We start from the raw sequence: 24,442 nt of genomic DNA, 5'->3' as shown, positions 1-24,442 counted from the left end.
TTTTTTTTAAAAAAAAAAAACATTTTCACTGCTGGTATCTTGCTTTCCATATCCATAAACAAGACATTCCAATTTCTCAGTTTTTGTATTGTATTTTGTTTAGGTTCTTCCCACATATCATTAGCTGTCATAATAGAATCCTTTTTGATCCATACTCTTAAATGCTTCAATTGTTTCTTCATAAATATGGGTATTGCTGAATCAATTCATGTGTGGGTATGCAGGTTACAGTCGTAGTCTTTTTTTATCTTCTTTAATTTTTTTGTCCCAAAAAGATGTGAAACTGTCACAAGATGTTCCACAACAGTCCTTTGCACATAAAGCCAACCTTTCTTGATGGCTGTACCGGTTTTATCCTTTAATTTCTTAGTACCTTATTTTCTTTGCCAGTGGCTCTAAACATAAAGCAAATAACACAGCTGACTCTTCCTTGAACGATTTTTCGTGAGATTCTGCAAGCTTGAACATTATTTTAATCTAGGGTCCTCTTTTGAGAACACTGCTGTTCATGATATGTTTCTGTGAAGATGAAAGATTACTGAAGAGGGACTATTTCTTATCAGATATCAAAAGGTATTTGTTTACAATAGTGTGTGTTCTGTTAGGGTCATCCTGCACCTGCTATGTTTTTTTTCCTCCTTCTGTCCTTTCCTTTGACGACTTCCCTCAGCATGGCAGTGTGTGCTGAAGAATTGGAAAGTGAGATAGAAGTGATGTGAAGGGAAAGGATGCCAGACAAACTTGAAAAGATTGTCGTCCTTGGTGATTTTGATCTCTGTTGCATCGTTCCTAAAGTTACAGAAGATGAATCTAACCGATTGTGTTAAAAGTACATAATTTTACTTTCTCAGTATGATGTTGAAATGTAAAGGAATAACCATTCATTTACCAGTATCGTCTGACAGTGTAAACCAAACTGTAATTAGAAGGTCAGAGATTCAGATGCTATACTGTGTCATAAACTTATGGAAAAGCCAGGTAACACATGACATATAGGTTAAGGGAATGTCTATAATGCTCTGTTTCCAAATTATATAAAATGTAATTTTGAAGCTAATTTTGACTTTTTCAGGTGAAATTTTTTAGTGCACTGTGCACTTGGCATTGTAGCTTGTTATGTTGCTGTTTTTTACTCTAATTTCCTTTTTACAGGTTAGGTAAATATATTACACTTTCTGATATAAACACATGGAACTTTATTACCTAGAGTGTAACAAGAATTAGAAGAAAGAAAAATATTGTTAAGACATAGAAGTAAAGGAAAAAGTACTTCCTCCTGCATTCCAGTTGGTTTATTTTGTTTTGTTAATATTTCAACTAGCCCTAGTGTTTGAACATTTATATTATTTAATTAATTTGCATTATGCAACCATGGCTGAGCCTGCAAATAGCAATTTTTAATCAGAGCTGTACCCCAGTAAACACAGGAAGATGGATGAATTAATTAAAATTCAACAACTGGAATGGAGGAAACATTTTACTTATTACATATCTCTGGCAAATAAGTGCAGAATATTTTAATTCCGTTTTCTTTCTATTAAAATGGTTATGTAGCATTGTGGTTAGATCTCTGCTGATTGTAATCTTCGTTGTTATGGAACTGTGATTTATTTGAAAATATGGCTATGGTAAGTGATCTGAGGGTTTCATAGTCAAATATTTTTTCTGGCAGTTTGTCATCAAGTAATTCAAAGTCTTCTAGAATGGACAGCTTTAGTAACCTTCCATGGGCTTGACAGATGTTTACCTACATCTGGTCTTAGAATCCCCTTACATAGTACATTTTCTCCCCCATACTGTCCACCTCCATTATTGCAACTTTTTGGCACAAGTTGCTTAACTTTATCTGAAAATGGCATGACCAACTTGGTAATCTGCTTAAAGATCCCTAAACTACTACTATTGTATGGAGAGGAAGGCCAAAACCAGTGCCACCTGCAGTGTTTGTTGAAGACTTCTTCGCTCAAGAAAAATTATCTTATAAGCTGTGTTGGGTATTAAGTGCTACTATTTTTTTGGACTAACTTTTCTGTAATGAAATGTGTCAACAGGTTGAAGATAATTATGTACAGGAGATGGAGAAAGAGAAATTTGTTGAAGAACTGAAGGTGGTGGTGTCTAATGCTTTGGAGATCCTGCAGAGCCTTTCATTAGAGGATCGCGTTTCTAACATGGAACATGCAACCACCTCAGGACTAAATCAAGTAAGAATTGTGTCTCTTATAAATATAAGATATAAATATACCTTATAAATGCCCTTGATCAAGTAGTTTAAGATTATTTATCACTACATTTCTTATTTAGGATGGAACCACAGATCAAGTCCAGATACATCCATCATCTTCTCAAAGTAGCAGTGAGTACTTCTGTGCAAACCTTTATCATTGCCACTGCATGAGTATGAAGTAGTTTATCTTATAAAGACTTTAAATATGTAAAATGGTTCTATGGAAGGATTTGCAGAATGAGTGTATTTGTATGAAAAATAGGTTCTGATTTCAAAGTCATCTTAGCGCAGACATTTTAGCTGTTCTCTTAGAAGAAATGTAAAATTGCTTTGTTCTCTTCTTGAGTATTGTAAGACTACAACTCCTCATCAGTTGTTATTTTAAATTTAAACTTGGAAATATTCTGGGTCTATTTCAAAGTCTAGCCATTTCTTTTTTAGGCCGAGGCTGGTTACTGTACATAAGCACTGTTTTTGTTTTTGCATAGTAGGTGAATCTGTGCTGTTCATTATCACTGTTTTTATCTTTGCATTACAGATGAATCTGTGCTTCAGTCCTCTCCAGTTGGTCGATGGAGGTTCTTTGTCAATCGAACAATTAAGAATCGAGAATCAACTGTTAGAAAACAGATAACCACTTTGGAAGATCCCCAACTTGTTGTAGGTAGGTTTTAATACATGCAGTGAGAGGGAATTCATGAGGGTGTAATTCTACACTGCAACAATTATACAGATGTCATGGCTGTTATAACATAATGGTTATGTTGCCAGTGAAATGTATTGTATTCTACGGTTTTATTTGTTTTGTAGATTAGTATATATTATTTGCTCAGTATTTCTCTGTCCAAAGTAATCATCACCGTGTAAAGGAAGATCTAAGCCCTACTGAAAAGAAGAAAAAAATATAAAAAAACTATTGAATGAAAACTAAACTGTGATGAATCATCATGGACGCTGCCTTGTATTCCAATTTATACTGGGACTGAGTGTAGAGCCTCATTTCAGGAAGAGGAAATGGATGAAAAAAATGAAAGAAAGCATTCTTTGGGTGGCATAAAAGTGAATGTATTATTACATACCTAAACATGCTAGATATTAGAGCCCATTAGAGTCAGTTACATCCAAGAAGTGGATCCTTTTTGACACCTTGCATGAGGCATCCCTGAAACAATTACTTTTAAAATCATCTTTTCGTTTACGGACTGTTTTAAAACTTGTACTTTCAGTACAAATTGTGCAAGTATATTAGATTTGGAGCTAAGACATCATTGTAATATGTATAGTGACTACCACACATAGTAGCTTTGTCAGTAGTCAAGACAGGTTAGAGAATGATCTTCAACAAAATGTTTCTTAAAGCTTTAGCAAGAAATGCAGTACTGCAGAATGGTCATGGAATATCATATAAAACAAATATCAGAATCGGAAAGAAAAGAAAATAATGTTCCCCAAGAGTGGCAGGAATTGCTACAGACGAGTACTTATAGGTTCACAGGTGTTTACTAGGCTAATGACCACAAGGGCCTTTTTAAGCCTAGCCTTGCATCCGAAATCTTTGACAAGTTCTGATACCCTTGATGAGTATAAACATGAGCCTAGGAGATGAACCATTTACGGGCTATAGGTGCCAAGCCAGGGATGACTTTCCGGTTTCCCATCCAATTTTCCAAGTTACCCTTGACTTGGGTTAGGGAGGAACTCTGCTTTGCATGGATGGGGAGCCTGTTCCATAGACAGGGTAGTCTGTGGGATACATACTTCTCTCTTTGGCAGGTCCTGTTTATATTACAGGCAAAATTTAAGTCTTTAGAATGGGTAATTCTGGTGCTGTTTGTTTTGTGGATATGCAGGAGGTCCATCAGAGTGAGTTCTGACAATGCCCTGTATGCCAGGCATAGATCTCCCCTCAAAAGCCTGTAGGAGACAGAATACAGGGATAGAGCCTTGAGGCAGTCTGCATAAGACATTTTACTTATCCCCTGTATTCTTTTAGTGAGGAACCTCTGTGGATGTTCCACTTGTTGGATATGCCTGGTTAGGTACATACCAAAGGGGGGGGGGGCATTGTACTCAATGAGAGGTCTGATGGATGCCGAATACAGTGGAACAATGACTTCCTTGGATTTAGATGCCATACCTTTGTTTATAAGTTGCGCAACATAGAATGATTTCCTCACCACTGTAGACACGTGATGGTCAAAGGCCAGATTACTATCTGTGTGTGTCCCTAACTCTCTGACTACTGGGAAAACTCTGAGGGGTGGTTTGTCAATATGATATTTACCAGGGATGGATGACTTCCCAAAGGATACTGTTATGGATTTCTTGACATTTATTTTTAATCCTCAACGAAGCAAGAATAACGGACTGATAAACCAAACAGAGGGCCAGAAATGTGCAGTAGGAAAAAAGCTTTTAATATAAAACATTGAACAAAAGATGAAACCAATACCCCATGATAAGTGCTTTTGTCTTGTTAAATGCAAAATGACTTCAGATAATTAAAATACTTATCACCCATTGTTTAAATCACCCTTCACTTGCTACGTCAGTTCAACTCCAACCAATCATTTACAAGATTGTGCTCACACCCTGCTGTATAGTAACCTCCATATATTGCCATAGTTACCATTAAGCAATAGTTTTAGTGGACATTTTGAACCATACTTGCACCTTTCACACACTTATTTCTTAACATTCTTAGTCATTTTTCATAATTATCTTTCTAAGGATTTTAATTTTTATACACTAGAAATGGAAACATGCTCATTCAGTCCCGGATAGCTAGTCGCATTTAACCATTATTGCAATATAGTTCTTTCTTTTCCAGCCAAATCGCCCAGGGTCCACCCCTTTCGTTAATCCTAACCTGTTCTAAAATAGTAAATTTAAACCAACGCTTGGTGTACAAACGTATATGTTTGAATAATGCATTGTTCATGTTATTTTTCTTAATGTCATTGCAATGTCCATAAATGTTATTTTAAAGACCTTTCAGTCTTCCCCAAGTAAAATGCTGAAACATGCTTGACACAGGGCGATGTATACCACCCCCCTCGAAGAACAGCAAATCGATCATTTAACTGTATTTTCTGTTAATTAAAGTTAATGCTATTACCTAGCAAAATGTATTTACAATAGTTGCATCACCCACAACAGCACATTCTGTGCTTGTCATTCTTGGTTGGTCTCTCAAATATGTTTTTTTAAAGTCAAACCCTTCCTATAAATAATACAAGGGCGCTCGTCTAACTTTGCCCCAAGTACTTGGTTCTTCCGTCAGGAATGCCCAGTTTTTGACCTATATGGTTTTAATTCTTTCACTTTCTAGACTGAAGGTTGTAACTACCCTATAATTAAAATATTTCCCAATCTTTTTTAAGGGTGTGGAACCCCATATGTTCACTTCCCTCCATTTTATCTAACAGTGGTTGGTAAAACCCTATGTTCCTTTTTATATACCACTTCCTTTTCAATACTATCAGTTGAATAAGGGGGGGGGTACCCTCTATTCAAAAACATCTTTAATATATTACATTCCTCTAACAAATCTTTTGTTCTTGTCACCTTTCGGACTCTAACATATTGGCCTTTTACTACTGATTTTTTTGGGGCTGCTGGATATGCGCTACAATAATGTAGCAAACCATTAGAATGTGTGGGTTTCCTAAAAATAGACGGCACATATTTGTGTTCCTTCTTGTCTTTTTTTAACAACACATTAAGGTAAGCAATCTTCTTTTCTATTTGGACTGCGAATCTTAAAAAAACAGTGGTAAATTCATTTATTTATTCCTGGAACCTGTTTAATTCAAATTCGTTCCCTCTCCATAAAATAAAAATGTCCAAATAGTGTATATAAATTTTTAAATTAACTTTAAATTCACTATTCAGAAGAAATTTCATTTCCCATATTGCCATAACAATATTAGCTAGCAGCACACCACAGCTTGCGCCCATCCCTACCCCTTCCTTTTGTAAGTAATATTTCCCTTAAAAAAAAAGATGTCATTGTTTTTTAAGAGTAGTTCTAGCAAGTCCCCATATAAATTCACTAGGGACTGGTCCACATGATACATATCTAGAAATTCACAAAACCGACTAATTTCTTCCTCATATCATGTGGGATCACTGTGTACAAGTCTTTAACATTGATGGTTACTAATACGTCATCTTCCTCATAACCTACTTTATTCATTTTGTTGAGGAAATCCCAGGAATCCCTACAGATTTTTTGTTCTTTTGCCACTAGATGTTTTAATTTCATGTCCAAAAATTTGGCGCATGCACTAGTCAGCGACCCCCTTGTATCCACTATAGGTCTCAGTGGGGGGAGGTTGGTTACATTTTTGTGTATTTTTGGGATTCTGAAGATGTTAGAGATAATTGGGAAACTGACATTCAAAAAGTTAAATTCTTCAACTGTTATCCTATTTTCTATCAGCAAATCTCTAATTTGTTCCTTAACTTTATCGTAGGCTTTCCTTACTTCCAAACTAAAAGTTAAAGTGTATGCATCCCCACTCAGTAGTTCAAACATTTTGATGATGTACATATCCTTTGTCATCAAAACCATTCCTTCTCCCTTATCTGGTTTCATAAACCGGATGTTCAACTTCTTTAATGTGCTCAATTTCATCCAAATATGGTTAAAGAATTAAACTTATATTTATTATTACTAGGCCCTTTATTTTAAAATCTATAGTCATTCTCACATATTTTCTCATACATTTGCAAGGTGGGATGGATTGTAGGGTTAAAAGTACTGAGGGTCCTTAAACATGTGATGTGAAGTTGTTCAATCTTGCCTTCATTCTTACTGATGGGTTTGGAGCCGATCCTCTGCTCCGAGTTGGCCAATTTGCAAAGCTCGAGGTCTCTAACAGCAAGAGGCCGAAACCCTATCACACAATGCACCTCTACCTTCCCCAGATCTAGTTTGCTGCTGCAACAGGTCATGCGTTTTCTACAGCTTAGGCCGTTTTGTTTATCAGGTAAGTGTGTTTTTTTGTAGTTTTTGGACATTTTTTTTTTTTTTTTTGAAAGAAAAAAAACTTGTGTATTCAAATAAGGATAGGCTATCCTTCTTTAGGTTTTTGTGCTAGTTTTGAGAAAGTTGACAGAACTTTGTGTTTTCTTTTCTGGTGATTAGGCCCTGTTGTTGCTTTGTTAGTTTTCTCCCTATCCCATTTAGCCGAAGTTAGGCTTTCTTTAGTTTTTTTTTTTTTTTTTTTATAAATCTGTAGCTGGTTAGGCTTAGTTTCATTTGCAACAGCTAGTCTGTATAGCCAAGTGGCTTTCTTGAGTTGTTATACCTGTAGCCGGTCAGGCTTATTTTCCTTTGCCAGGCTTTCTTGAATTTATTAAGATATTATTGCTGCAAGGTTTCATATTGCATAATGTCTGAAAAAGCTAAATCAGGGATTAAAAAGTGCCCTAAATGCAACCAGAAGATGTCCGTCACAGATGGCCATACCATCTATGTTTACTGTTTGGAAGAGGTACATCTCCAGGAAGTTTGTTCCATTTGCCATGGATTCAGTGCCAGGGATTTGGCTGAGAGGAAGAGGAAACTGGTTGAGGGTGGAGTTATCAAGTCTGCCTTCCAGTCTGACTTGGATACTGCTTCTCCAGGGAAACAAAAGCCATTGTCTTCAAAACCATCGTCTTCTGCTTCATCTGCTGCAAGTTCAGATCCAAAGGGCTCTTCGGTTCCAAAGATTTCAAAAAAGGTACCTGCCTTGGTTCCACAGTCCTTGGAGCCATCAGTACAAGTAGTTGCTCGGAGCCGGTCCCCAGTTTTGGAACCAGTCTCTCCGACTTTAAGATCTCCAATTCTGGGCTCACCGGCTCCTCCTTTAACTTCCTCTCGAGCTTCCAGACTGTCGAAATCGGACATGGATCGTGTGGTACGGAGACTGTTACAGGATCCAGCGCTGGCTAAACTTCTGTCAGTTTTGACTCTGGCAGTTTCAGAACTCAGGCAGTTTCGGAACCGACAACATCATCTCCTTTAATTTCTTCTTCTCCTCCAACTCGAATCGAGGCATCGGAGCTGGAGGGAGACGTTCTGTCGTTTGTGGATCCGTCGGTACCGACACTCATTTCGGATCTGTCGGCACCGACAACCCTGATATCTTCTGCTCCAGTGGTGGCCTCTGGGCGCCGACACTCTCCCGTCGGCTCCAGGGAGGGGAGTCGAACCAATGCATCGGTTCCGACTCTTCCCCTTGGGGCCTCGACATGGATGAGCTCGGCTCCCACCTCTGGCTCTGATCCGGCGGTTTTGGTGCGGGAGTAGTCATCGGTGTTTTTGGACCCTGATGCTTCCTCGCACCGGAGCCATGGTGTCTTCGATGCCATGAGGAAGGCTTTGTCTCCCCTGACCGTCACAACCTCTGAAATGCCACCTCCTCCCATAAAGCTCCGGAATCTTCTCCATCACTGCAGACCCACCGTAAAAGCGTAGGGACCCGGAGCCTCAGGAAGCCCCATTGGGGGAACCCTGCTCTTCCGAGACCTCCCCAGAAGTTCCCACTGAGGAGGTTCCTCGGAAGAGGTTATGTAAGAGGAGACATTTAGATTTCCCGCAGGAATCCATCACATCTGACACCAATTTGGAGGAATCGGAAGGGTCCCCAAAGTCCCCTTCCGAGGATATCTCCTTTGCAGATATCCTAGAGATCCTTAAGCAGAGGTGTGACTAGCAGCCCCTTAACCCTACTGAGGATGAATTAGTGCTCCTGAAGGCTTTTGGGTCTCAACCCTCCACCTCTTGGGTTTATCCGCCCTTCGATGAGTTGATGGACCTTTTATCTCGAAGGGCGTGGGAGTCATCACATACTATGGAGCCCATTCCTAGGAGGCCCAACAAATACATCTCAGCTCCTCATGATAAAACCTTTTTATCCAAACCAATACCTGTTGATGCCATGGTGGTTGCGGCAGCCACTAAGAAATAGATGTCGAAGACATCTACGTCTATTCATCCTCATAGGGAATCTAGGATTATGGACAGATACGGCAAGCACATGTTCAGTTCTATGACCTTGCTCTTCGGTCCTTGAACTATCTAACCCACTTCACAAGGCTTCAGAGAGATGATCTGAAAGAGAGATCTCCTGAAAGAGCTAGGAGATGCTCTCCAGGGTGCAGTAGCCGATACATTGGTGGATAAAGTGACGTCTCAGCTTGCTATCGTTAACTCTTCCATGCGTCTCATATCATATGCAGCTGATGGGATGAGTAGGGCAGTGGATACAGGTATAGCTCTTCGGAGACATTCCTGGATGCGCTTAGTTCTTTTGCGGCACCTTTCAAGTCATCCTTTGTGAATGCCCCATTTGATGGTTCTTCCCTTTTCGTACCAAAAGTTAGAGACCCTCACCAGATGTGAGCAAGACGGAAAGACTCTATCTGCCATAGGAGTTCATTTTTCCACCCCTACTTGACCTTACCCTAAAGGTTAACGGGAGGAAAAATGTGCTTCCGCAAAGCCCAAGGAGCCTTTTCGAACTCACGAGGCGAAGCCTCCTCCAGGGGCAGAGGAGGGAGCAATGATGGAAGATGATGCCCATGAGGCAGAGGGGGTCCGCAGAACCAGGGCGACAGGGATCAGTTCCTTGGGAAGCCCTACCAGTGCTCCTGAAAGGAGCACTGACTGTCTTACTCTGGAGGCAGTCTAGGGAACGTTTATCTTTCTACCTAGGCACCTGGCTCAAAATTTCAAAAGACAGATGGATACAAAATGTCATATTCGGAGGCTATTTCATCCCTTTTCATACCCACCCCAAACCAACAAAAGTAATCCCGGACGTTCCACCCAGTCTGTGGGATGTTGCAACAGTAGAGGTTCAAAAACTATTAGAAAAAGAGTCATCCAACCAGTCCCGGCAGACCAGCAAGGATCCGGAACTTACTCAAGATTCTTTTTAGTGCCAAAGAAAACATGGGACTGGAGACCAATTTTGGACCTCAGCAGACTCAACAAGTATGTAGAAAAGACAAAGTTCCGAATGGTCGCACTTCAGTCTATACTCCCGTTCCTAGGGAAAGACAATTAGATGTGCTCAATAGATCTTCAGGATGCATACTACCATATCAAAATGACCAGGCCATCCAGGGATCACCTAGGCTTTAGGCTGGGAGCCAGTCACTTTTAGTTTTGGGCCCTGCCCTTCGGTCTCACTACAACCACAGTGTTCAGATGTATGGCAGTCGTCATGGCTAACTTGAGACATCAAAGAATCCAGGTGTTTCCATATTTGGACAACTGGCTCCTCACTGCACCACCAGGCATCAGCTTATTCGGGCAAGGAACACTGCCTTAGATCTATGTTTTCAGATAGGCATCACAATAAATTCAGAAAAGTCTACTTTATTGCCATCGCAGCATACAGTGTTTATAGGAGCAGACTTAGACGCAGTCAACATGTCTTTAAAACTTCCTTCAGAAAGAGTGCTTGTCCTACGACATCAAGTTGTAGATCTCCTTTCAAAACACAAAGCACCAGCATCGCAGATTTTCAAGCTGCTGGGCACCATGGTAGCAGCTATCATTGCAATTCCCTTGGCGAGATCTCACATGCACATTCTTCTGTGGCTGCTATTCACACAGTGTACTTTTCAGGACTTACCAATGAATCACCCAGTTCTGAAAATCAACTCTTGCAAGGACGATCTTCGGTGGTGGCTAATGTCTGAATTGGTGACCATGGGACGTCCCTTTGTCCTTCCGGTTCCAGTTGCAACGGTGACCACGGACACCTCCCTGATTGGGTGGGGGGAGGGCATTATCAGGGATGGACAGCCCAAGGTACATGGCAGGTACGCAAGGCTCAATTGCACATAAACATCCTAGAGATGAGAGCGATTCTCTTAGCGTTACAGTCCATTCAAGACTCTCTTCCTCTGGGCATAATTGCAGTCCAGTCAGACAACATGTCCGTAGTCTGGTATATAAACAAACAAGGCGGAACCAGATCTTATCCCCTATGTCGAGAGGCTCTCAGAGTATGGAAATGGGCAGAGTCCACCCAGCGCTTTCTGATAGCAATGCACATCCCGGGAAAATCCAATGTGATAGCGGACAAACTCAGCGGAGCAATTCTATTGCATCCTGAGTGGTCCCTCAAGAACGAAGTAGCCGAAATGATTTTCCGCAGATGGGGGCCAGCCTTGCTGCGACCACTTTGCTACTCCCACAAACACACAATGTCACAACTACTTTGACCTGATCCCTCAACAGGGACAGTCCCCGAGGGACACGCTCATACACGATTGGCCCCCGGGACTCCTTTATGCCTTCCTTCCCTTTCCCCTGATTCCCAAAGCTTTGCAGAAAATCATTTTTCTGGGCAGGACACTTATCCTTAATAGCCCCATATTGGCCTCATCAAATCTGGTTCCCCTTTCTGAAGCCTCATTTAGTCAAAGAACCTTGGATCCTGGACCCAGTGCTGGGTCTTCTGACCCACTTGTCAGGAGCTCTTCACCCTTCTCTTTAGTCCATCAAACTGACAGCTTGACTGCTCCAATTCCCAGAATACCCAGGTTCCAAAATTTATCAAAGGAAGCTCAACATATTCTTTTGTCCTCACATAAGTCTTCAACCAGGAAACTCTACCTCAGTAAGTGGAAGAGGTTTTCAGTCTCGGCTCAGCAGAACAACATTGACCCCTTCCTAGCCTCCACATGGGATATCTTAGAGTTTCTGACCAAATTGTTCAATGAAGGAGCTGCAACAGCAACCATCCGGGTGCAACTGGCTGCTATATCTAATTTCCATATAGGTGAATCAGGAAATGGTATTATGTCCCACAAGATGGCAAAGGCCTTTTTGAAGGATACGATGCATCTAAAACCACCAATAAAATCACTTACCACTCCATGGAATCTGAATTTAGTCCTATCCAAGATTATTCTACTGCCATTTGAACCTGATACTTCCTGTGAGCTGAAATATCTTTCTTGGAAGACCATTTTTTTGGTGGCCATTACATCTGCACGCAGAATTTCGGAGTTGCAGGCCCTTTCAGTTAACCACCCATATTTGAATGTTCCACAAAGATAGGGTTTCCCTCAGGACGAACCCTTTGTTCTTACCAAAAATTTGTTCAGAATACAGCCTTAATCAGGCAATTGAATTACCCGTTTTCTTTCCTAATCACACTAATCAATTGAAATATATGCTTCACAAGCTTAACATCCATAGACAACTTTGTTTCTATTTAGACAGGACAGAAGACCATAGAAGAGGTGATCAGTGTTCCGTCTAAATAGAAACAAATGGCTTTCTGATTGTATATCCTTTATATACCACAAGGCAGACGTTTCTTTAGAGAACAAATTCAAGGCTCATTCAACCAGAGCTGTTTCTACTTCCATAGCCTTTTTGGCCAGACTACCTATTGATTCTATTTGTGCAGCTGCCACATGGTCAAGGCCACATACCTTCATAACTCACTGCAAAGTAGACAAGGCCTCTAGGGACAGGGCTTCATTTGGTCCTGCTGTCCTTAGACAGGTACTCCTGTGAGCCACCCAAGATTGTGGTGCTGGGGACGCTACCCATCAGTAAGAATGAAGATGAGATTGAACAACTTCCCATAAAGAAGTTATGTACTTAGCATAACGTTCCATGTGAGTTGTTCTCGCCTTCATTATTACGACCCCCCCCCCCCACGTACCCCCATCCATTGTCTGGAAGTTCGAGAGAGGCTCTACGTTGGTTTTGGTTCTTCTGAGGAGTTTCCTCTCACTAGTTGTCTTTAGGATTTCCTTCGAAATCTGATTTAGATTTAACATTAGTTGGCAGCAAAGATCATCTGGGAAAGGTAGAGGTGCATTGTGGGATAGGGTTTCGGCCTTGAGCTGTTAGAGACCGCGAGCTTTGCAAATTGGCCTATTCGGAGCCGAGGATCGGCCCCGAACCCATCAGTAAGAATGAAGACGAGAAGAACAACTCACATGGAACGTTATGGTAAGTACATAACTTTTTTTAACCATAACTGTACCATCAAACATTAACTTACATTTTAAAATCCATCAACAACTGTGCAATATCTACATGTTTTGCCACAACAAAATTCAGTCCTTTTGCCATCGTCTCAACCAAGTTTTTACTAACTAAAGTATCTGTATAATTAAAGATTTTAAAATCACCATCATTGTTCGATATGACAAAACAGTAAACAAACAAAAACCTGAAGTAAAGAACCACACTGTAGGCACAGGATATCGTATTTGTTATCGCTTTCCTTTACTCAGAATAGGCAAACTTCATCAGACAAATTACACAAAGCATAATACATCCTTAAATAGGCAAAAATTGATTGACATCACCAATTAATCAATTAAAAATCAGACTCACATTTAAAGAGCCATGAACCAGATTTTACGTAAGTACACTCATATTCATACTATAAAACCTACATCAGTACAAATAACAAACCATGCCTTACATAAATATAAACATAATTTGCAAATACATAAAAATGTTAAAAATCAATGTTAATGCATGAATTCATAAATTAACATTTTTTTTTTATCTTTTTAAAGCCCTCATTTTTAAGGTGCTTCCAATAGAAACAGAATCATTAAGGCCAGGGAAGACCAGGGCATTCATTTTAAGTTGCCACATTTAATTCCTTTTCATCCAGCTTCAAAGAAACTGGCCCATCCCTATTATTTTCACACACTTTATAACAATAAAGATAAACCTATGCTCAGGATGATCTTTAATGTGCCTAGCTAAAGCATTATTTAAATTCAGTTTTTCAATAGCATACAGATGTTCGTAAATTCTGATCTGAAGTAGGATGTTCATTTGTCAGCAACCTGTGGGTTACGGATCCGATATCGGATCCGAGCCGGCAACTTGTTTCAAGCTAATGGATCCGAGCTCCTAGCTCCTCCCTTCACCCATAATCCCCTGCTAACCCTCCATGATCCCAGATCTAGTTTGCCACGCTTGTGGATGGCTGGATCCTTTTTGAGCTCGTCAGATAAGTGAAAAAGTTTACCTTTTTTTCAAAGTACTTCTTGTCAGAAATTTCTTTTTTTAGTTAAAATTAATCATTTTAAAGTGTGTGTTAGGCTCCTTATTTTCTGATCTTAATTAGTTACCCTCCCTTCGCTGGTCGTTAGTGTGTGTGTGTTGCGTTTCTTTTGGGGCCTGTGTGTGTGTGTAGTTGTTTTTTTTTCTTTTCAAAAAAAAAAAAAAAAAAAAAGAATGGCTGAGGCCCCAAAAGCCATATTTTCCATGTACCGAGTGTGGCCATAAGCTCTCCCCGGCTGATGGCCACACTCGGTGCATTCGATGCCTTGGGGTTGAACACCTCACCTCGGGCTGTACCATCTGTGCAGCGTTCAACCCCAGGGCACTGAAAGAGCGGAGGTCGAAGCTGGTCCTGGCGGGACTTTTACCCCCGGACTCGGCTTCGGCCTCCGCTACCTCTGCTGCTCCCGTGGCTCCACCACAGCATGTGGTCGCTGACACTCCTGCCCCCCTGCCTCCGTCTGGGACTCAAACTCCCGCTAAAGTGTCGGAGGACAGGGAGGCCAGGAGGGAGAAGCACCACAAGTTCATAGGTTCATAGGTTCATACTAGGCTATCTGCCCGAGGGCATTTACAAGCCTAGCCCATAGTTTTGTGGCTTACGCCACCCCTTTAGTATGGGGAACTATACCCATTATTTTGCTGTGCCTCTGTTGAGCAGTGACACTGAGGTAAATCCTGGGGTATATCTGCGATCTCCCATCCATTGGTCAAGATTTCTCTTGAACAAGGCCAGCGAGGTGCTCTGCCTCACATATACCGGGATTTTATTCCACAGCATAGGGAGTCTTTGGGTGATGAATCTATCCCTCCAGCACGTCCTATTAATAGCCGTGTCGAGGTTTAAGTCTCCCGCCCTTGTGGCTCTGACGGATCTAGATTTTTTGAGGTGAAGCATATTCATCAAATCTGGGTTTGACATGGCCTTGTATGTTAGGCAAAGGTCACCTCTGAGCAAGCGGTAAGCGACTGAATAGAGCTGGAGTTCTTTCAGTCGGATAGGTTAGTACTAGGCTAACTGCCCCTGTGAGCCATTTTAAGCCTAGCCAATTATCCCTTGTGAGATTCAAACCCTGCATCTTGTGTTTGTAAGGTAAACACCTTAACCATTAGGCCACCCTCCCAACCAAGTGGCGGACCGAGACCTCCATTTCGGCCCCGCCAGCTAAGCGGGCTTCTCCCTCCACTGCTTCTAGGTCTCCTCCTCCTCGGCTCCGATCCCCATGTTTCTCCCGGGGGCCCGAGGAGGAGGAGACCCGATCTCCGTCGAGGTCATCGAGGCGGCATTCCAGGCCTGCCTTGGTGGCCTCCTCGAGATCTACTTTCAGTTTATCCGATGCAGACTTGGACCGGATGATGCGAAGATTCATCCAGGCCCAGCTGCAGATGGGAGTGCTCTTGCCTCTCCCCCCTCAGGGGGGGAGCTCGACACCCTTTTTCCACCCAGTTGCTCCTTCTCCGACCCACTACCCAGGTTCGGAGCCGAGCAGCGTTGGAGCCAGGGGTGGGTCGGCACCGACAGTACTTGGTACTTCGGATCCGACCTCTCGGAGCCGTGGTCCGAGCTTCAGATCCGGGGGATTCAGTGTGCCTTTGGCTCCATCCAGGTCGGAGCACACTGATCCCTTCATCGGATCCGAGTGGGAGCCGACTTTCGGATCCATTGGAGAGTGGCTCTCCCTCGGCCTTCGATTTTGTGGAGAGGGCTCTGCTGAGAGCATCCGGACCCCTGGTCCTTGCATCGGCTCCTCCCTGCACTCCCTCTCTGCTGGGCCAGGCTTCCATCACCCGGCCAAAGGGGCAGCCTGCTTCGATGTCACAGATGGTTCCATTGGAACAAGATGTTGCTGGCGAGGCCTCCTCGGACAGTCCCCCCGAGGAAGCTCCCCGCAAGCATAAGTGCAAAAGGAGGCACGTGGACTCCCCTGAGTCCTTAACCGAGGACACGGACTTGGAGGAAGGGGAAGCCTCCCCAAGATCGCCTCGAGGATGTCTCCTTTGGAGACATCATGGATATGCTGAGAATCAGAGGTGGGTGGTCTGCCCCCAAGTCTTCCTCTGACTAGTCCGTGTTTCTGGAGGCATTCGAAGCAGGCCCGTCTACCTCTTGGGTATCCCCTCCAGCCAACCCCCTGGTGGACCTCATTATCACCAGGGCGTGGAAGGATCCGGACACCGTGGAGCCAATACCGAAACGCCCGGATAGGATTCTTAGCCCCCCCTCAAGACCGATCACATTGGAGTAAGGGGCCCCTCGTAGATGCCATGTTGACGGCGGCAGCCACAAAGAGGGAATTGGCTCAGGAGAGTCCCTCAGTCCATCCACCGAGCAAAGTGTCCCGTTTGATGGACCGCTTAGGGAAGCGAGTCTTTAGTTCAGCGACCTTCTCGGTAAGGTCTCTGAACTATATGGCACATGTCATCATGATGCAGCGGGATCTTATCAAAGAATACGCTGCATCCCCCCCATGTCTGAGGATGACAAACAATTGTACTCCACCCGAATGGCCACTCTGAGATCGATTTCAAACACCTCTATGCGGCTATTGTCCCATGCCACAGAGGGAGCCGCTAGGGCTAGTGGAGCAGGCCTAGTCATGAGACATCAGGCATGGCTCCGTCATTGCGATTTTACGGAGCCCTTTAAAGCATCCTTCGCGAATGCCCCTTTTGATGGTTCTGCCCTATTTGGCAAAACAGTTCGCGAGACACTTGTCCAGAGCGAGAAGGACGGGAAGACGTTGTCTGCCATCGGAGTCCGTTTCTCTGCTCCCCAGTGGTCCTTTTCGAGGAACCAAAAGGGTCAGAAGATGATGTGGTTCCGGAAATCACAACATTCCCAACCAGCTCCGGACAACCAGTTCTACCGTGGCAGAGGTGGACAGGGAAGACGTCGCCCCAGGGGCAGAGGGGCTCCAAGAAACTTTGGGTCCAGAGAACCTTTCTCTGAGCGGCCCGCACAGCAGCCCTGAGGGGTTGCCTGACTGCTCCACTCTGGAGGCAGTCGGGGGGGCGTTTTTCGGAACACCTAGCGGCATGGGAGTCCATCACAACAGACCGCTGGGTGCTTCGCATCATATCCAGAGGGTACAAAATACCAATACTCCATGTCCCCAAATCCAAGAACCTCTCCGATGTACCACCCGATCAGAGGGAGGCCGCAGAAATTCAGCAGCTGCTAAGAAAAAGAGCCATCCAGCCCGTCCCCCAAGACCAGCTCGGATTAGGGTTCTACTCCAGGTTCTTTTTGGTGCCAAAAAAGACGGGGGATTTTGAGACCTATCCTAGACCTTTCCCGCTTGAACCTGTCAGTAACCAAGGAAAAATTCCGAATGGTCACTCTTCAATCTATCCTCCACCTTTTGAGGGAAAACGATTGGATGTGCTCTATAGACCTCAAGGATGCGTACTACCACATTTTAATGGACAAACGATCCAGGAGGTTCCTTCGCTTCCGGCTGGGGGCCAGTCACTACCAGTTCAGGGTCCTTCCCTTTGGCCTCACCACAGCCCCCAGGGTGTTCACCAAGGTATTAGCAGTGATTGCAGCCCACCTGAGACTCCAGGGAATACAGGTCTTTCCGTACCTGGACGACTGGCTCCTGACCGCACCAACAAGGCATCTACTTTGTTCAGCCAGAGACTTCTTTCTCCATCTAGCCCCACAACTAGGCATTACTATCAACGTCGGCAAATTTCTACTGGCTCCGACGCAGGTCATAGAATTCATAGGTGCCAGAATAGACACCATAGATTTGCGAGCCTTCCTAACTTCCGAGAGAATCCGGAACCTACAACTTCATGTGCGGGCTATCCTTCATTCAGAGGCTTCACCAGCGGAATTGGTCCTGAGGGCACTAGGCTCCATGGCGGCAGCGATTACGCTCCTTCCATGCGCCCGTTTGAACATGCGAGTACTGCAATGGACTCTGTTAGTGCAATGGTCCTTCCTTTCCCTTCCTCTCCACCATCCCATTGCTATCAGCAAGGCTTGCAGGAGGGCGCTACTATGGTGGCTCCAAGCATCGAACTTCCATATGGGCCGTCCCTTCTGCACCTCTCCCCCTCTCACCACAGTGACCACGGACGCTTCCTGCCTCGGGTGGGGGGGGGACATTATTCAGGCAGGACAGTCCAAGGCACGTGGAACGATACAGAGACCTCCCTGCATATCAACGTTCTGGAGATGAGAGCGGTGCTGTTGGCGTTGCAAGCACTTCAGGGCTTCCTCCCCACAGGAACGATTGCAATTCAGTCGGACAACATGTCGGTGGTCTGGTATATCAACAAACAGGGGGGAACCAGATCTTACCCTCTATGCCGTGAAGCCATGAGAGTGTGGGAATGGGCGATCTCCACCAACTGCTTTCTGATTGCAACGCACATTCCGGGGAGGACCAACATCCTAGCGGACAAGCTCAGCCGCACCCTTCTTACCCCGTATGAGTGGTCTCTCAATCCTCTAGCAGCAAAGCAGATATTCGCAACATGGGGGCGACCCTGTTGCGATCTTTTTGCATCTCCATCAAACACCAAATGCGACAATTTCTTCGCTCTAGTCCCCCCTCCAGGGGAAACTCCAAGAGATGCTCTGGTGCATGCTTGGCCATCCGGTCTACTCTATGCCTATCCTCCTCTACCTCTGATGATTCAACTCTTACAGAAAGCCTCGCGGTTGGGGAGCAAGATGATTCTCATTGCCCCATTCTGGCCTCGGCAAATTTGGTTCCCTTACCTGTGGTCTCAACTTGTGAATCACCCTTGGATTCTAGATCCCATTCCGGATCTCATCTCCCATCCATTGAACTTACCAACTCCAAACCTGGACAATCTGAAACTGACAGCTTGGTTGCTCCAGTTCCACTCCTAGTTAGGATTCCCGGTATCTCTTCACCAGTCAAAGCCATCCACGTGGCAGCGCATAAGCCCTCCACCAGGAAAGTATACCACAGTAAATGGAAACGTTTTTCCATCTGGGCGGAGCATCACGATCTAGATCCCTTTATGGCTCCTCTTCCATCCATATTAGACTTCCTAACTGAACTCTTTCAGGAAGGCGCTAGTTGTTCCACTGTCAAAGTGCAATTAGCAGCCATATCACATTACCATGTGGGACATGATACAGGGCCCTTGATGTCGGCCAAATTGTGTAAAACCTTTCTCAAGGGCACCTTTTTACTTAGACCCCCTGTAAAAGAAGCCGTCCCCCCCCTGGAATCTTACATTAGTTCTTCAAGCCTTGACTGCTCCACCCTTTGAACCCGCTGCTTCAGTACATCTCAAATTCTTGTCATGGAAAACAGCATTCCTTGTAGCCATCACTTCAGCGAAAAGAGTGTTGGAGCTTCAGGCTCTCTCTGTGAAGCCTCCTTACCTGATCTTTCACCCAGATAGAGTGTACCTCAGGATCAATCCCTCCTTTCTTCCCAAGATAGCATCAGAAACCAACATAAATCAGTCCATAAATTTACCGGTTTTCTTCCCTAAATATCAGAATAAGGGAGAGTACAAGCTGCACTCATTAGATGTTCATAGGCAGCTTCGTTTTTATACTCATAGGACAGCTGGCCATAGACAATCTGACCAGCTGTTCGTTTCCTTTGCTAAATTTAACTTGGGGAAAGCTATCTCTAAAGTATTTTTATCTCGCTGGATTTCCCAATGTATCCTACTGGCGTATCAAGCCTCGGGTAGACCCGCACCAGAAGGAGTTTGTGCTCATTCCACCCGCTCCATTTCTACCTCTGCGGCCTTCAAGTCTAGAGTCCCATTGGATGATATTTGTTCTGCAGCCACTTGGGCTTCATCTCATACCTTTATTAACCACTACAAGCTAGACGTGCTTTCTAGAGGGAGAGCATCCTTTGGCTCTGCGGTGCTTTGTAATATCCTTCCATGATGGCCACCCAAGGTGCAGGTAGCTGGGGACTCTGTCCCACAGGTTGCTGACAAATGAACATCCTACTTCAGATTTAGAAGTTATGTATTCACCATAACGTTCCATCTGAGTAGGTAGTTCATTTGTCTGCAACCATCCCCCCCTCCTTCCCCCTGACCTTCTTCGGATCTACTAGTTGTTAGATATCCTTTGTTGGATATATATTGAGGGGCAAACTCGATCTGAGGACATGGAGGGTTAGCAGGGGATTATGGGTGAAGGGAGGAGCTAGGAGCTCGGATCCATTAGCTTGAAACAAGTTGCCGGCTCGGATCCGATATCGGATCCGTAACCCACAGGTTGCAGACAAATGAACTACCTACTCAGATGGAACGTTATGGTGAGTACATAACTTCTAATTCTTAAGGGTTCTCTCAGTTTTCCCAACATAGAAGACCCCACATAAGGTGCAGGTACTCAAATAAACAACCCCCTTTGAATTACAGTTGAATTTATCCTTAATGTTATATTTCCTTCCAGCTGTTGTGAATGAATTCCTGACATTAATGTGTTTGCACCACCTACAAGCTTCACATTTAAACATACCATTATGTGGTAAGTGTGATTTAGGGGTCTGATTTTCCAAGATACATTTTATGTTCCTGCCTTTCCTAAAGACCACTTTAGGTGAATCACCCACACGTTTATGAATAGTGCTATCCTCAGTCAAAAATCACCAATTCTTCATAAGAATAAATCTTAAAAGCGGGGCATCCAAAGAAAATGTAGTAATAAAACTCAATTTCTCTGTGTTTTGATCTAATGAAATTGAACCATCCGGTACAATAGTTGACTCATCATCTCCGGCCATATTATCCCCCATAATATTCTCCCCAACCTCAGAATTTAATGCATCAGGTTCCATTCCAAAAACAGGTAAAGCATCCCTCACATCTTTCTTCAATAAGAGTTTAAACAAACCATTCAACCTCTTGTGGTGAACCTCACAAATCAAATCATCCAAAAGAACACTAGGGTACCCATGTTTAGTAAACATTTCTCTTAACAGATTACACTCATCCAAAAAAATCATTATCCAAGGAAACCATTCTAGCCGCCCGAACAAGTTGGCCTTTAACCACCACCCTTTTCTGAAAATGGGGGTGGCAGCTAGAATAGTGAAGAAAGGCATTAGAATACGTTGGTTTCCTAAATATTCTTGAAATAAATCTTCTGTTCGAAACATCTTTAATTCGACATCTAAATATGAAATTTTATCAGTTTGAAATTCCCAAGTAAATTTCAAAAAATTGGTGTAATGTGTTATATCTTGGATGAACAATTCAGCTGAACTTTTGTCCCCTTTCCAAAGAATAAAAATATCATCCAAAAAATGGGTGTACCAGGCTACCTTTTGTTGACAAAAACAGTCTCGTCAGATGGTGCATTAGAATCGTCGTGCAAGTCTCTGTTGCTACCATTGCATATATTCACGTTTCTGTTCACCCCTGCTGTTGAAAAAACAGGCTGCTTTTTGCTCAAAAAACGAGCCCACCTTCCTGCATTGTTCCCATCACAAACACATACCGCTGGAGCAGTTACTAGTTCATACTCAACCCCAATGGATCCACTGCTGCAGGTGTAGCCAGGCCTCACATCAGTACTTCCAATTTTGTCATTGTCTCTGCCCAGTTGCTCTAGTCCCATCATGTGCAGTTCTGCCTTGTAGGATGGAAGTTCGAGCGATTCCATTCTTTCTTTACTATGGGTGGCCCTCTCGTCTGATTTGCCTGGTTCACAGTAGCTTTCCCTTTCAGTCTTTTGGATCTCTGAAGTTGTGGAAAATGCTCTAAAGTACTCATCAGTGTCATTCACCTGTGCCCCTCTATTTAAGCATGTCCATAACCATCCTGACCGTGAAAGTTCACTTGTCTATTACCTTCCTCCCCATACTTGTCCCGTGGGTGGTTTAGGATATAATCATTATGGTCGCTATCTAATTTTTTTACATTTGTTCTGCCATAATTGTATCTTATCACTGCTTGTGAAAATTCTACCATAGTCAAACCTACATCACTCGAAGTCAGAACCATTGGTGCTCTTGCTATCAAGATCTGTTGTCTCATTCAACAAGCCTTCTATTAAAATATTGTTGTGTTTAATCAGGATATCCATGTATTCACAGCTGTGCCTGTTGAACATACCAGTGAGTACTTTATGGAGTGGTGATTCTGGTTCCAAGCCGATAGGATGTCTCCAAGTTCTCAACCCTTTTGTAACCCTACCCGTTTGTATGCATTCCCATAAGTAATTATTTTCGAGTTGCAATTTTTTCAGTTTGAAAAGTTTGTAATCCATTTCATCAAGCATACCATTCATTCCACTTTCAGTGTTCAAGTTGGTCACACCAAAGGTATTAACTCTGGTAACCCACTCGTCAAAAACTGGTAATGTTTGTTCAAATGTTAAGTTATTGTTAGGAATGTGGTGTGCTACATCCTGTGCTTCATTGTTGTTCTTCATACTAGTCACAGTTGTATTAGTGAAGCCGTTGGGTAAATCACTGGAATTACCGACACTCGGGAACACCTTTGTCCTGGTGTGATCGCATCTAGCCTTTGTGACAGTTGTTGAATAATAGCAGATGTTAAGTTGTCAATCTCGCCTTAATTCTTGCTGGATGGGTTCAGAGCCGAACCTCGGCTCCAACTCGGCCGAATACTAAAGCTCGAGAGCTATTTTTACTGGCTCGAGGCTATCCTATGTCCCATAATGCTAGGCGAAATATACCCAGATCTCGTTTGCCGCTTCAGCTATGAGGTTGCGTTTTCACCGGCTCCAGGTCGTATATTTTTATTAATAACTTTTGAGGTAGTTTTTTAGTCAGTCTTTTATCCTCCTTTGTCCCTTTAGTATTAGTGATGTTAGCGACTAGTCTTTCCCCTTTTTTTAGTTGCTAATCTCCCTTTTTCTCCACCCTTAAGGTGGTTGGGCCTCTGACCCTCCCCTTAGTAGTACAGATTTCCCTTGGTTGTTCTGTGTGTGTGTGGAATTCTGTCCCTTTGTTTAGCGGTAGTTCCCCCCTTTTTTTTCGGCTTATAGTAAATTGTTATTATTATTTAGTGTATTGTTTTACAGTAGTATGTCTAAGGATAAAGGATACTAAGGTATCGGGTTTCAAGAAGTGTAACTCGTGCTGTCAGAAGATGTATTGGGTTTCAAGAAGTGTGACTCGTGCTGTCAGAAGATCTCTGTCACACGGTCACACTTCTTGTGTGTATTGTTTGGACCCTCTGCACCTGCAGGACTCTTGTTCCATCTGCCACGCTTTTAGCCCTAGAGTCCTGCAGGAGCGCAGAAACACTCATTCTTAGAGGTTTGTTGAAGCCAGAAGGTTCCCCGGCGAAGACCATGGCTGGGAAACCTTCAAAGCCTGCCAAATTGTCGGCTCCATGTTCGGAGCCGGCGCCGAGCGGTGCTCTTGCTGCCTCGTCGGTTCCGGCCGGAACCAAGGCATCTAGACCTCAGTCAGCTCCGACTTTAGTGTCGGAGCCATCCCCGAGCAGAAAGCGCTTTAGGTCTCTGTCTCTCGAGTCAGTTAGATCGGCTCAGAAGTATCCACTCTTGTCGGAGCGGAGCCATAGATCTCATTCCTCTAGGTCTTCCAGGCTTTCGGACCATGACCTTGAGAGGGTAGTCAGCCGGCTTTTAAAGTCACAGGCACTGGCCCAGTTGCTACATAGCCCGTCTCAACAGACAGGGGCTACCCCTACACCCGCTCTAGTTCCTCCTCCGACTACTCTGCTGAGTTCGGAGCCGGAGGTCGTCGAGGTTAGTATTGTGGGGGCGTTGGAACCGATCCCCCTGTTGTCGGTTCCTTCGTCGGCTCCGATCCCGTCCTTGGCTCCGTCCTTGGAGGGATCCGGGCGCCGAGACTTCCTCGTCGGCTCCGAGGGGCGAGTGGCATCGGACCCTTGTCCGACCCCGCTCTCCCTTTCAGAGCCTCGGCGCAGGTGAGATCGTCCCCAACATCGGCCTCTGAGCCGTCCCTCTCGGTGCTGGGGGGAGTTCTCATCTCTTCGGAGTTGGGTCCTTCTTCCCTGCCTGACAGGGGCACCTTTGAGGTGATGAGCGTGCTGGCTCCAATACCGGCACCACAGTCGGCCTCCTCGGCCCCTCCCTCTACGGTGCCTGCTTTGGCCCCTGCCTACCCTCCCGACCCCAAGCGAGGAGAACCGACGCTCCAGGCTGCCCCATTGGGCCTTTATTCCTCTTCCGA

At 44.0% G+C, this 24,442-nt stretch overlaps 1 protein-coding gene across 1 annotated transcript in view; it reads left to right on the top strand.

Annotated features, from left to right (window-relative positions):
* The window catches only part of WNK3 (WNK lysine deficient protein kinase 3), a gene marked incomplete in the record, with an annotated part of 2,462,820 nt that overhangs the window by 1,334,793 nt on the left and 1,103,585 nt on the right, over nucleotides 1-24,442 (top strand). The window contains 3 exon segments of the mRNA XM_044079290.1: nucleotides 2,052-2,204; nucleotides 2,305-2,356; nucleotides 2,766-2,891. Of these exon segments, the coding sequence (XP_043935225.1) occupies nucleotides 2,052-2,204; nucleotides 2,305-2,356; nucleotides 2,766-2,891 (331 nt within the window).

This window comes from Protopterus annectens, chromosome 8.part0 (assembly GCF_019279795.1).
Source record: "Protopterus annectens isolate FY-2018-M chromosome 8.part0, PAN1.0, whole genome shotgun sequence".
Classification (NCBI taxonomy): Eukaryota; Metazoa; Chordata; order Ceratodontiformes; family Protopteridae; genus Protopterus; species Protopterus annectens.
Note: the sequence above shows the minus strand (reverse complement) of the source record. Positions and strands in the feature narration are given on the sequence as shown.